The sequence below is a fragment of the Arachis hypogaea genome, chromosome 9, assembly GCF_003086295.3.
Source record: "Arachis hypogaea cultivar Tifrunner chromosome 9, arahy.Tifrunner.gnm2.J5K5, whole genome shotgun sequence".
In the NCBI taxonomy this organism is placed as follows: Eukaryota; Viridiplantae; Streptophyta; class Magnoliopsida; order Fabales; family Fabaceae; genus Arachis; species Arachis hypogaea.
Genome location: NC_092044.1, coordinates 10,207,604 through 10,221,435, shown reverse-complemented (window position 1 = coordinate 10,221,435; position 13,832 = coordinate 10,207,604). Strand labels below are relative to the sequence as shown.

The 13,832-nt window shown below is 33.3% G+C and overlaps 1 protein-coding gene across 1 annotated transcript; it reads right to left on the bottom strand.

Annotated features, from left to right (window-relative positions):
- Positions 1-1,398: 1,398 nt before the first annotated feature.
- On the bottom strand, positions 1,399-11,566 carry LOC112710316 (vacuolar sorting protein 3). The gene is made up of 14 exons (XM_025762483.3): positions 10,179-11,566; positions 8,878-9,153; positions 8,161-8,357; positions 7,683-7,824; positions 6,955-7,227; positions 6,790-6,862; positions 6,128-6,176; positions 5,150-5,411; positions 4,954-5,009; positions 4,541-4,609; positions 4,326-4,437; positions 3,342-3,431; positions 2,640-2,810; positions 1,399-1,813 (listed from the first exon to the last, which is right to left on the bottom strand). Exons 1-14 carry the CDS (start codon positions 11,322-11,324, stop codon positions 1,721-1,723), a joined length of 3,009 nt encoding a protein of 1,002 aa, XP_025618268.1. The 5' UTR covers positions 11,325-11,566; the 3' UTR covers positions 1,399-1,720.
- Between the last annotated feature and the right edge of the window lie 2,266 nt (positions 11,567-13,832).

Below are 13,832 nucleotides of genomic sequence, written 5' to 3'. Positions count from 1 at the left end.
AGATTTCATATCATATTTATCATCCACAAATGCATGATCGTGCATTCTCGTGTACAAGACGCATATTTTCGTGCATTCTCAGGGCATAGATGAAGAAATCCTTAGCTAAGGAGAAATACTTGAATAAAGTTGGCCAAACAGTTAACAATGATCAACGGCTAATATGAGGCATTTTCTTTTGAATCTCTCTAAGGAGCCAATAGAATATATGTATGATGTGTACAATAGGCTGCTTATTTGGTCCAATATGTGTTAATTACCATTGTACACATTATACACCAATTATATTGGCTTCCCGTACTTTTCTTTTTCTTTTTTGTTGCCGACAGTATCTCTCAGTATGGCAGGACAAAGACTAATTCATCATGGATTGGAGCTTCGTTTAAGAATTTGTTGATGACTAATGAGTTGCTGGCTTGCTACATACACAAGACAAGATTCGAACTCACTTTCTTAAGCAGACTAGTGAGTTAACCACTCAACCAACACAAGTTGGTTAACAAGAGACATATTTGAAGAAATTAGATTCAACATTTTTGTTATCCAAGTTTACCAAAGTAGTTATGCTTGGGTCCCGAAGTTAACGACACTATAATTTATTGGTTTAATTCTTCTGTTGGTCCTTATAGTTTTACCAAATTTGTAATTAGGTTCCTATATTTTTTTCCTTACAATTGAGTTCCTACACTGTTTTGTTTTATAATTAGGTATTTTCTAGTGTAAAAACTATTAAAGTTAACTGAATATTTCTTCACAAATTAAAAGTATTCATAATTAAAAATCTAATTAGATCTTTGACGGCATGTATATTTTGAAAGAAATATTCTATTAATTTTAATACTTTTAACATAAAAAAATAATTACAAAATTAAAAATTGTATAAAGACACAACTAAAAAAAAGAATAAAATCTTAATTGAAAATTTGGTAAAACTATAAAGATCAATAAAATAATTAAATTTAATTTATTATTAGATAATAAAGGTGATCAAATTATGAACTCTCAAATTAAGTAGAAAATTAAAACACTTTTTGAATAATACTCAAACAAATTTAAATTAGGAAAAACCATATTTTTCTTTCTAATTTTATTCATTATTTGTTTTTCTCACTCTCTTCAACTTGCATATATATATATATACCAACTTTATCACTTGTCATCATCATTTACCGTGAAATAATCTTTCTTTTTTTTCTTTGACCAAAAGATTAAGATTGATATTCTTTACAACTGTCGTTCTTACTTTTTTTTATTGCATTCATAAATTAATATATTGAGATTTAATTTGTCTCCAAATTTACCAAAAGGTCGAAAATCCTTTTTTTCTTAATTTTTGATCCTCAAACAAACCAGTCTCAATGTTTCAAGGGCCAAACGATAGTCCATGCCCTCATGAAGTAGAATGGAAGAATGAGCTATTATTTATATATAAGCAAAAATTTACAATTTACAATGTCAACAAAATTTTACAGTGCAGCTTGTCAAAAGAAAAAATGGAGAATACAATGGGGAACTCATCACAGATTTTACAGCACCATCATGTGGTGGTCAACTATATGTTAGAAGCTACTACTCTAAATGCTAACTACATAACTGAGCCATCATCAACATATATTCCATATTCCAATTTTGAATGAATTTGGCATTTTATATGGAATGACAATTCAAAATATTCTGCCGAGTAATATTGGGATCTAACACCAACATTTTGGCTTTGACATCAACGACTTACAAGCCAACCTGGTTTAATTAGGACGTCTTCCTTGAAGTTGCGACCCGAGACTGAAACTGACTCACCTTGACGGCGATAGCACTGTAAAGGGTTCAAAGCACTAGTAAGATAACGCATGCTTGATAAAACAGACTTACACACAAATCGGGAGAAACAAAATTTTAGATAAGAATTATTAATGTAGTCCAGCAGAATAGGAAAAACTAGTTACTGGTCCTTTGATTTTCTCCCCGGAAACTTTGGTGCTTCCCAAGTTCAAAATGCCTATACCAATTATAGTTGGGAAGAAGAATAGTTCTTATCATGTGGGTAACAAGTTTGCAGGCATATACATATCGGAAGCAGACAGAACTCCCAACTTAATGAAGCCAATAAAAATGTATTAATAGAGGTTAACTTAAAAGGATCTCTTTATGGACCTAAACAATATTTTGGTGTTAATGTTTGGGACATCACTTGTGCAATGGGTATAAATGAAAGGACAGTCCGGTAACAAACATTCCACATTAACACAGGGTTCAGGGAAGGGCCGCGCTTAAAGGGTGTCATATAGCGAAGCTAAAGTTGATCATTACATCAATGCAAAGGGTGCAATGAGTATAAATGGATGAAAGAAAGACACAATTTTCATGTAAGACTTGACTAGCTCTATAGGCAAACAGTTGCTGCTCATTTGTAATGGATAGCTAGAAACACACTGCAAAAGCTGCATCAGAATTCCATAATTTCAACATGGGACTAAAGCCCCATACCACCGAATCCTAAAATTTACCTTGTTACCCAGCAATGCACATCAAGACATTCTAAAAGACGTATTTGGCAACAGTCTACCAGAAAAATTTTGGATGGGATATGAATGGATAGAAACAAAAGTGCCATCAATTGAGAGAAGAGGTTGAGTACAAACCTTGTAACATATTACAGTGTCATCCGGGTACATTGCGAATAGCTTTGTTCCAAGGCGTGCATCACAGGAGTCACAGAGACTCTCATCATTAATCTGAACATTCCTTGATCTTTCCTCCAATCTCGACAATCTTGCATCCATGTCTACAGCTCGTGATAAATTATGCACAATCTGAGAGAATTTAACTACTGACATTAGTGGTGCACTAAACTGGCTTGGCTACAAAAGCATGGACACTATTGGGCACTGCATCCATGTACACATTTATGCTGTTCCATTTAAGAGTTCTTTTTTCTTTTGAATCTTTCAACTGGCATAGGTCAAAAGAAAGCACAAATTGTTATTTCAATATGATTGTCTAGATAGGAATTTTTGGGAAAAGAATAGTTCAAGCCCACTAGGAAAAATGATCGGACAAAAATCATCATATGGTAGAGACTAAGCAAAACGGTAGTTGAAATGAGTCATATACAGTGTCAAAATGTGTTTGCAAATTGGTTATACTTGCCAAAAATCTTGAGGAATATGCTCAAGCTCACTTGGAGAAACTTTCACGATGGACTCATGCCCATTATTTTCATGATAACAACTACACATCTTCACTGCTCAGTCTAATTTAAGTTCCCTTATACTTTTCTTCTCGTGTTAGAATAAGATCAGAGGTTAGGGCAATCCATCCGTAAGGAAAGAATTATGAAGTACCTGCCCTTGGTGATGATGATGAACTCTGGCCCTGAACATTCTTAATAGAGTCTCAGAAGCAAGTTGAAGCGGCATATCTGGTGACAATTTCTGCATTATAAAGCCAATTTTTTTAGTAAGTAAAATCCCAAAATTAACAATTGCACATCTCTTTTGAATGCATTCAACAGTGTAACAACAGGAGAATTCAAAACACAGTCAAAGAATTCTTGACAATTCAGAGAAACACACCCATCCAGATCGGTAATACAGCCCAGAACAAAAGTATTTGATTCAAACATTCATGATGGTAGAATCTACAATGTGTGTGCGTGTATATATATATATATCAGTGCAACTAGATATCTTTTAAATATGTGTGTATATATATTTTATTCAGCCTTTAGAGGAGAGAGAAAATAAAAGGCAAATAACTTCCCTAATTTTTTGAATAACCGATACCGTGAAAGTGGGTATAAAAAATTAAAATAATATATTATCAAATTTAAAGGCTGAAATTTAAAAGACAACTAGCATTTTCGTGTGTGTGTATATATATAAGTTGGAATTAAACATGAAGAATGCTCCAGATGTATCAATTATCAAATGAGAGATTTCAAAGAGAATCAATAACCTCTCATTTATCAAGCATCAAGAAATACCATGTTCTAAGTATAAGGTGCAAAATGGAAAATCAAGTACTTTACATGCCTTCCTTACAAGTCAGGTTAAAGGCTTCAATTGTGTATTCATTGAAAATTTTTATTTTCTATATGCATACCATGTGGCCACCTAATGCAGCTACTCAGGTCACTTTCTAAGAAAATAGAGAAGAGGAATGTGGCTGGGAAGGGTGGAAAACAACCATCAATTCTCATGAGTGATTAACTGCTTCTTTATATTAATCTATCTTCTGTGTCCAATGATGCAGGTTGCAAAATATTCAATATTGTAGTATAATTGAAAATGCTTTAGTATTCAGGAGAAGATAGAGTGATATAATACCTCTAAAACTTGCAAAGGGTCCAATGATTCTCCATGATTGTGGAGAAGGCGAACAGCAGCATTAAACATGGGCTCCTTACCATCTTGTGGATCCAAATACATTTCAAGCAACCTGAGGCCATCATCACATTTAAGAATGCAAAATTCCATTACAATGTGCAAAAGAACTTCTAAATAGATAAATAAAGTATTGAAAGGGTTCAAGGGAGACATACTGCATGTAAGCATCAGGTCTGCCAATTTCAGCACAATACTCCTCAGCAGCCTCGCTGTCTTCCAACTTCCTGTGAGCCAACAGACATAGTAATATTTTAAAATATAAATAAATAAAACAAAAATAAAAAATATTTTTCAAATCTAACACCTTGTAATTGTTTGCATTTAAGTGTTCTATTGCATGCCACACAAATTAACCAGAGAATTACAGAGAAACTGGAGAGCTTTGCTTCTATCGTGTTAATGTATTTTTATTTATTTATTTATTTTATTGAGGATACCTGGTCCTCAAATATCTATGTAATATCCTTCTCTTCTTGTTAATGATATTTCTTCTTTTGTCAGATACTAATAATATTCAGAGGAGTCATGTGAAAGAAAGTAAACTTTTGAAGCTAGCTGGGTTACTCACAAAGCCAATATTTGGAGGACCAAAGTCTCCTGCCCCAGTCTTCTATACAGAATAGCCTGCCAGTATCATATAAGCTCAATAAACAAAATCAGTGTATGATAATGATCACAGACAAAGAACTACATATAAAATACATACTAACCAAAGTCAGATAAACAGAGTTTAAGATAACACGATTAGAAGACTCAAAATTTACCTTTTCTAACCATAACTCTGACCCTTCAATCAAATCAAGAACTTCTTCTGGATCATACAAGTCAGAGGATTGCAAAAATACTTGCAGTCTTTTTCTTACACTAGTCTGAAAGATTGATATCCCAGAGGTACTCTCAGTATTACCACTATCAAGATTTTCAGAATCAAATGCTTCAATAGCTGATTTAGCAAGTGATAGGGCATACAACGTGTGCAACTGAGTGTCATTACAATCTTGCTCTTCAATCAACCACTGGAGAAACCTACAATGAAAAGAAATCAGGTCAACTGGAGGTACCTAGAGCATGTTTGGGAATCATTGGGAAAAGAGTAAAGACCTTAAAAATAATAATGTTTTGGTAGAAATGAAATAGATTATAATTGAAACTGATAACCTTAAGCTAAAAACAGCTTATAAGCGAAACCAATATTTTGAAGCTTATGAGTATATTAAACTGCATAGATACAATAGATTTTAAGCCAAAAAACTTGTACCGTTGCATTTACTGTAAAATAGTTCATTCCACACAACCACACATTTTATTAATCTGAATAAATTCATTCATACAGCAAATACAATGGTAAGCACAAAGAGTGATAGGGTCTAATCATGGATGACAATACTGCAGCATCGCAGCACCAATGGCGTACTTAAAAGTATGGGAAAAGATGTAAAGAAAGGAAAGACATAAAAATGTGGATGAGATTTATAATGGTTAAGTGAGGGTATGAGATGCAATAATAATTAACCTACACTTCAAGTACAATAACAATATAATTATATCTAACTATTTCTAACACTATGAAAAAGCTGCTATATTTAATTATATGTACAGGAAAAACCTTAGAATCACCAATAGCATAATAAAATCCTCAGCCAGAATATCACCGAAAACCTTAGATAACATAATAAAATCCTCACATATTATCATGAGTTTGAAATAATAAGCATACTGCTAGCAGATACCACAATGAATACCTTTGTAAGATTTCTACCTTCTGTGGATCAATAGCCGTAACAACTTCATCTGCAACAAGAAATGAAATAACATATGACTGATGATTTCAGAAATACAATAAATTAACAGAAACAGAAGCATAAAGATCACTATGTTTAACTATGGAACAAAGAAAACAGAACAGAACTTCTTTGCAGAACTCCCTAGATTTGGAGTATTTTGCTAGAGAGCAATTTACCCACTTTTGATGATAGATTTTTTAAATTAAAAAAAAAAAGACAAAACAGGTATTAATGGACAATAGAATTAGATGTTTTAGCTTCTATTTGGTCCAAATCACGTCATCTTTTCAGAGGACTTATTATCTTAAGAAAAAAAAAATTTTAAAAAAATGAACAATAAATAAAAAAATATTTCCAGCATTAAAAAGAATTAAAAAATAAAAACTTATTGCATCAGTGTCTAACACTGATATTTGAGAACACTTTAGCTGAGGCATCACAGCAATCACTTTCTCATAAAGACACCAGTAATTAGTATCATTTTATGATAACTAATGAAACAAGTAGTTCCAAACTTAATGAAACACATTATATAATACACAAAAGGCACAAAAAGTAAAAATTACATAAATCATGTGAAATCATGTGTGTGAGCATTCTTTAAGAATCACAAGACAAACCAGGATTTAGTTGGACTACTCGTCTGTCTGATGTTAAAACTTTAACTGCAAGAACCTGGCTGATATCGGCAATCTAAAATTAAAAGGCCAAAAGCTTCTGATCATTAATTAAATAATGAAATTGAGCAAAACATATTTGCATTAACAACTGTTTATCAATTGTACCCATCCTAAATGTTGTAGAATCAAATCTTGGTCAGATGACTCCTCAAGAATTTTGGCAGCTTCGGCTGCAGCAATCTCCTTGCCAGAAACAAGGTTTTCCCTGCTATCCCATATATTATTATTCAAGGCAGTGTCTATCCAGAGGCCAGATGAATAGTTTCTTGCTAGTATGCGCCAAATAGAAACAGCTTTTGAGCTCATTCCTTTACTGGCACATAGGAAAGCCAGTGTACGTAGGTGCCCAGACTCTTCCAACATCTGTTCCAACTCTTCCTGAACAAGAAACGTATCTCATAAGATCATCTTTCAGGCCTTCCAGGCAATTACCATTATATTAAGCAATGCAAAACAGGACAGCACAGATTTCAACATTAGGATAAATGGATAATCTATCCCCTTTTCTATAAAGCCTGTGGCTGATGCTATAAGTATATTTTAATTTCTCACCATTAACCCCCCCCCCCCAAAAAAAAAGGCTCCCTCCCTTTTTCTTTGACGTTCGACACGATTTGTTCTGAAGACTTTAGATATGACAATAAATCCGTAATAGGAAAAGGAAAAATTAACTGCTCAAATCTTATCCATGAAGTCAACAACTCGATTTACTTGATTGCTTTAATGAACAATATAAGATGTATACAAATCTCTTCAAATTATCAATAGGCCCTCCTTATATATATAAAAGTTCTGCAAATATCAAAATATTACTAACAACAATCTGCACATACCACAACACACCAGTTTGTAGAAGATGCCAGCCGCTCCATGTCCTCAACACGATTTAGGGCTCTATAAAGATACATTAATAGCGTGTCAACTCCCTCCCTAACTGATTGTGTTAGGTCCTTTTCACGACAAGCCTCCAAATATCTGTACAAAATGTCATAATATTGACAAATGTGCTTATGATTAATGAAACCAAGTCTAAAGATATAATTACAAATATAAGAAAGCTTTCATGTGCATAATTAATTAGCGATCCTATCACAGTATAATATTTAAAACTAGATATTTCAAAAAGATTCTTCTTCTGCTTAGTGCTTATGACTCATGATCTGCCGGAAAAAGAAAAAAAAAAGAAAAAGAAAAAGTCCCAGACTCCCAGGAACAGGTGTATAGGATCTTCCAATGGTGTCTAGGTGAATATCAGTCAACAGCAACATATTGATTCGGAAACCGAAACAAATAACTGAACGAAATTTAAACCTGCTAATGTTCTTGATTGCTGACTCCAACAAATCAGCTCTATTCGGTGGATTCAGAAACAGGTCATTATCTACAATTGTTTCTACACCTGCTTTCCTCAAGAAAGAAGCTCTCTGGATTGTCATTAAACCATCATCTACTACAACTTCAAGTGGGGCAGGTGGAGGATGCAAACCCCAATACCGATTCCTAGGAACCTACAAAAGCCAGTTTGAACCTCTGTACCACATTCATACAGCACAACCTTCAAACATTTGACCAATTAATATGCATTAACAACAAGTGCAACATTTCACAGCATAGAACAAAACCTAAGAGCAAACTATGAGCTAAGTCTGCATATGAAGTTGAAATTTATTAAGCACATTAAAACCCCACAAAACAGCCCAATGTATTACAAAATATAATACATAAAGTTACAACAGGCAACCACAAAAAAGTTTATTTTCTTTTCTTATATTTATATATGCCTCAGATACATAAAATTTGTTATTGTCAAGCAAACAAGTCGCATATGGTTTTTATAACAGTAAGACATCCCATCCCCAGTTCAATAACGTGCAAACAATTTCGATGAAAATTGGCAAGACATGTCAGAGTTCAAAAGTAAAGCAAATGACCAGACAGAACCCAGAAGTGAGAACAGACAAGCAACAAAACTTTGAAACATAACTTATGAAAGCATTATATAACATAGCATGAAGTGCACAAAAGTACCAGTAAAGACCAGCGATTCGGATCTTGCATTATAAATGGGAATACTTCAGAAGGCTGCATTGTCTCCGAGAGCAAAAAGTGATCCACTGCCTCTTCAAAATGCAAGTCAAAAAGTAACAGAAACCCCACTTGAGCATGAACAAATGAGAGCAAATCTTTTGGCATTTCACCTTCAGCCTCAAGCTCCTCCACTAAGGATACCGCTCCCTTGTAATTCTTCTTCCTCAACAAATCCTTTATTTGTTCTTCAGAACGTAATTTCTGGTAGCATACTACCTAGTAATACAGTTTAAGAAACAGATTAGGAAAAAAAAATCTTTAATATAATCATTCAACTCAAGTCCTTTTTCTATCCCTTTCATTGAAGTGGGGCCATAAGCCATTTGTATTATCCATCCTATATACCTAAGTTAAATAAAACTCAGAATCAAACAAAGGTTGATGGGTTTCAGATCAAAATTCAACTGAATACCATGTTATCCAAACTTGGGCACAGCTTTGTTCCATCAAAATGGATGACTAGCAAAATACAAATTTTGCAAGTGCTTTACAGCTACTGATGATAATTATTTCTAGCAGTCAGTGAAAGCTGTCACATTCTATACAGTGTAAACTACATACATAGGGTTAACAACAGTCACCTTACATGGAGTAAAATTTCCCAAATGAAGAAATCATTCACACTTGAGATAGCAAGTAGAATAATAAGTAGGCAGTAAGTATAGCAGCAGAAAGATCACTTTCGCCAAATACATACACAAGAAGTCACAGATAAGCTGAGTAATCCACTGAAGATTGCAAAAATATAGATTTTGATCGTTTACTACATAACCCTGAATTTAAAACAGCTCTAATGTTAAAAGTATTTTATTCATCATTATATTTTCCAAACCAAAGCAACAAGTTCAGAAGTTATCCTATTTTGAGTACTTGAATTTTCTACAATAACTTGGATGAAGTTCTGTACATTTTCAGTCTTTAGTTACTTTCCTCCGAGCATGGTATTTCAAAAATAAATTTCTCAAACAGTTTTGGTCATTTTCATGAAATAGTCACAGAGCTACACCTCTACAAACAATTTAATTATCTGCATCTTCAAGCAAAAGGCCTATCTTAATTTTATCATCAATCCACAAATCCAGAACCATAATAAAATCTAACAAAGAAACCAAGCAACTAATTAAGCCAACCACATCAGCTAAAAATAAAAGCAACCACACATTATAAAACAAAAACAAAAGTAGAGAGTATATTCCAAATGAAGGTCTAGTGCCATAAGATCCACACTGGAAGGAACATACCTTGGTAGCAGTTGCAACAGCAACAAGCTTCCCACCCCTGTCTTCCTCACTTGCAACAATACAAGGCCCTATTCCTTCCCCACCAAACGGCAAAACCTGAACACAACTGCCACTTCTCTTATGATACAACTCAATCTTCCCATCACTCACTATCACCACATATGAAGAAATCTCTCCCACGGAGTCCAATCCGTGACGAAACACCAGACTACCACCCACCGGCTGTCCTTGGGGATCAACAATAATCCCCACATTGTCCACTAACAAGAGCACTCTCCACTCCTTCCTTAGCAGCTTCAACCGCGGAGGGCGTGACACATCTGGCAAGGAGAATATAACCCCACTCTGTCCAGTAACACTAGAAATCAAGCTATAACCATTGGCAGTGCCAACGATAATCGAGTCATCAAGCCACACCATGGTACTAATAACACCATCAACAAACTGAATCTCTTTCAAAATCACCAAAGAGCCAGTACCCCCACCACCCAAAACAAGCTCAACAAGCAACAACCTCTTCCCAGCAACAACTGCAAAGACGGAATTACCCTCACCGTGGGCCTCCCCTTCCTTATTTACCCTCAATCCATTTACCCTAACTCCACTCCCCAATCTCTTCAAAAACCTCTGACCACCACCACCACTGCTGCTACTAGCTTGTTCACTGGAACCCTCAGACTCAGCACCACTCCTCACCCTCCTCGCAACCACCGAAACCCCTTTCGGAAAACTCAACCTCGCCGCGTGATTAGTCAGCTCCGAATCCACCAGAAACAAAGAACCCTCTGAAAGAACCAAAACCTTCCCCAACTCAACAAGAACGAAAATTGACTCCACGGGTGAATCGCCGACAGATACGCTTCTCTGGAACGAAAGCTTATGCAAGAAGGTGGAGTCACCGGTACCGCCGTTGTGCTTGGGGTGATCTGAGCCGTTGGATGAGGCGGAATTGTTGAGATTTGTGGAGAGGGAGAAGAGGGTTCCGGAGTAGGTGCCAACGTAGAGGAAAGCATGTTGAGGATCGGAGGGTGACGTGGCAACGGCGAGGGATCGGATGGTTGTGGCGCGTGAATGGGAAGAAAGGTCGAACTGCGAGAGTGGCTCAATCACTGTGCGGCTCATGCTGCTGACTTCACCTTTCGCCATTTTTTGTTAATTTTTAAGATGGAATGAAATGTGGGGTTATTGGTGTGATGAATCTCATTGGAATTGAAAATGAGGTTGGAGTGAGTGTTTCCGTTGCACTGTGCTGTTGCTTGCGGTACGGTCCAGGGGGATCTCGGGATTCTTGGTTAGACGGCTGCTTGTTTGCTGTTTTCTATTGCTGACAAGTTACAATTTTTTTTTTATTTGAATTTGTGATTTCTATACGAGTCTAATTATTAAAAGATTATGCTATTTGAGTTATAATTTATTGATTTTTTTATTTAAAAATTAAAAATATTAATTTTAATATATTATCAATTTAAAACAGTTTTATATTTAATTATACATGATTGTATCAATAAAAATAATGATATTTTATATTAATTGTATTAATATTCATAAAGAAAGATGTAATTAAATTATTATAAAAAATATTTTATATTATTAATATATTAAAATTAAATTTTTAAATAGAAATTATTTTTTATTTTTATATCATATTTATGGATATTCAAAAATACAATTACACACTTACAGAATTTTCAGAACAAAAATTGCTAATTAATTATATATAGTCAATAAAATTAGATTAATTTGCATTAGGCAATTTTTTATCAATTTAAAAAAAAAGTATAATTTCATATTTATAATTTATTGATTTGTTCCAATTTTTAATACACATTTTTTCAATCTTACATTGGTGTAACAACAAAAAAGCTAGAATATGGCGGCAACTTCTTTTTTCTACTAGAAAACATAATAAAATTTCAAAATATTATCTTCACAATTTAAGGAATTTGAATTTTTTTAAAAAATAGAATGATTATGAGTCGGAAAAAAGAAAAAAAACGACTGGGATTATAATGGTTTTAGAGTCGTAGTATATTTGTTCCTATTTTTTAAATATTTTGTTATATAATCTGCTCATTTGTTTTTTATTATTGAGGATAAAAGAAATTTATATTATTTCAAATTGATAAAATAAAATAATTTATAACAAACACTAATTAATTATAAGAATTATTCTCTACATCTAAGTTTATCCAAGTAATTCATAGGTTCTTCTTCTTTTTCTCGTGCTCGTTTACGCACATAGCGTCTTCTTTTTCACCTTCTTTTTCGCATTCCTCCTCCTCTTCATTCTCTTTCCTATTTCGCGCTCCTTCTTCTTCACGTGTTTTCTCTTTATCGTCACTCTTTTGTTGTTATTGCTGCGGTATTTTTTTTCTTTTCCTCTTTCTCACCCTAGTAAAAAAATAGTAAAAAGTAAAGAGGAATAGTTTTAAATTGTACCGAACAAAAAAACTGAAATTATATTCAAAAATGAACTAAAATTATATTCTAAATATAATTTTAGTTCATTTCTGAATATAATTTCGGTTCATTTCTGAGTGAATTATTTTGTTATGATTCTTCTTATTTCACTATTTTGAGAGGAATAAAACCAAGAAAAAGAGAAGAAAAATTAAAAAAAAGAATTAAGAAGAAAAAATTCCTCAAAACTTCTCATCATATTCTTCTTTTCTTGTTTTGTTCATCTAATCAAATAAAGAAGAAGAAACAAATAATTCTGCAAAATCACTTAATGGATTTGAATATGTTTTTGTTCATGATTCAATTTTGTTTGTGTGTTTGTTTTCGAATTAAGTTTGTGTGTCGCAATCATTAAGTAATTTCGATTTATTCTAAATTTAAATAAGGTGCATTTAGTTTGTGTTTGTTTTGAAATGAGTTTACATTCTGAAATTAATTTTCGGTTCATTCTAAATATAATTTCAGTTCATTTCTGAATATAATTTCGGTTCATTTTTGTTCTGCATAATTCAAAATTCTTCCTCCTCACTTTCTACTATCTACTACTTTTTTACCAGGGAGAGAAGGAAGAAAAGAAAAAAATATATAGCAACAACAACAAAAGAATGATAATAAGTAGAAAACATGTGAAGAAAAAGAAACGCAAAAAAGAAGAAGGAGGAGGAGGAAGAATGCGAAGAAGAAGGCGAAGAAGAAGAAGCTCCCGGCGTAAAGGATGGTGAGAAGAAGAAGAAGAAGAAATGAGAGTGAGAAAAAAAAAAAGAAAAAGAAGCACCAGCACGTATAATCACACTATTTTAATAATTAATGATTTTCGTTAATACGGACCTACTTTAATAAATTTAGATAAAAATATATTTAAATGTGTAGCAATCCTGTAATTATAATTAGAAAATTTCATTCAAAAGTTTTTTTAAGTGTAATAGTATTTTTAAATAGTCTAAATAAATATAAATAATAATTTTTAAATTTAGAAAAAAATTCATTGGCAACAAAAAAGAAAGTTATACTAACACGATAAAAAAAGTCATTGGCAACAAAATTCAGTTGGTCTAGTTCAAAATTTTAAAATATCTTTTATCTAATCCAATACTAAAACAAAGCCCATCATTAGACTTTAGTTAAAGTGATTGATGTTGGTAATAATATGTTATATTGAGTTCAAAATTAGGTTTAGTCTAAAGAATATGTGTG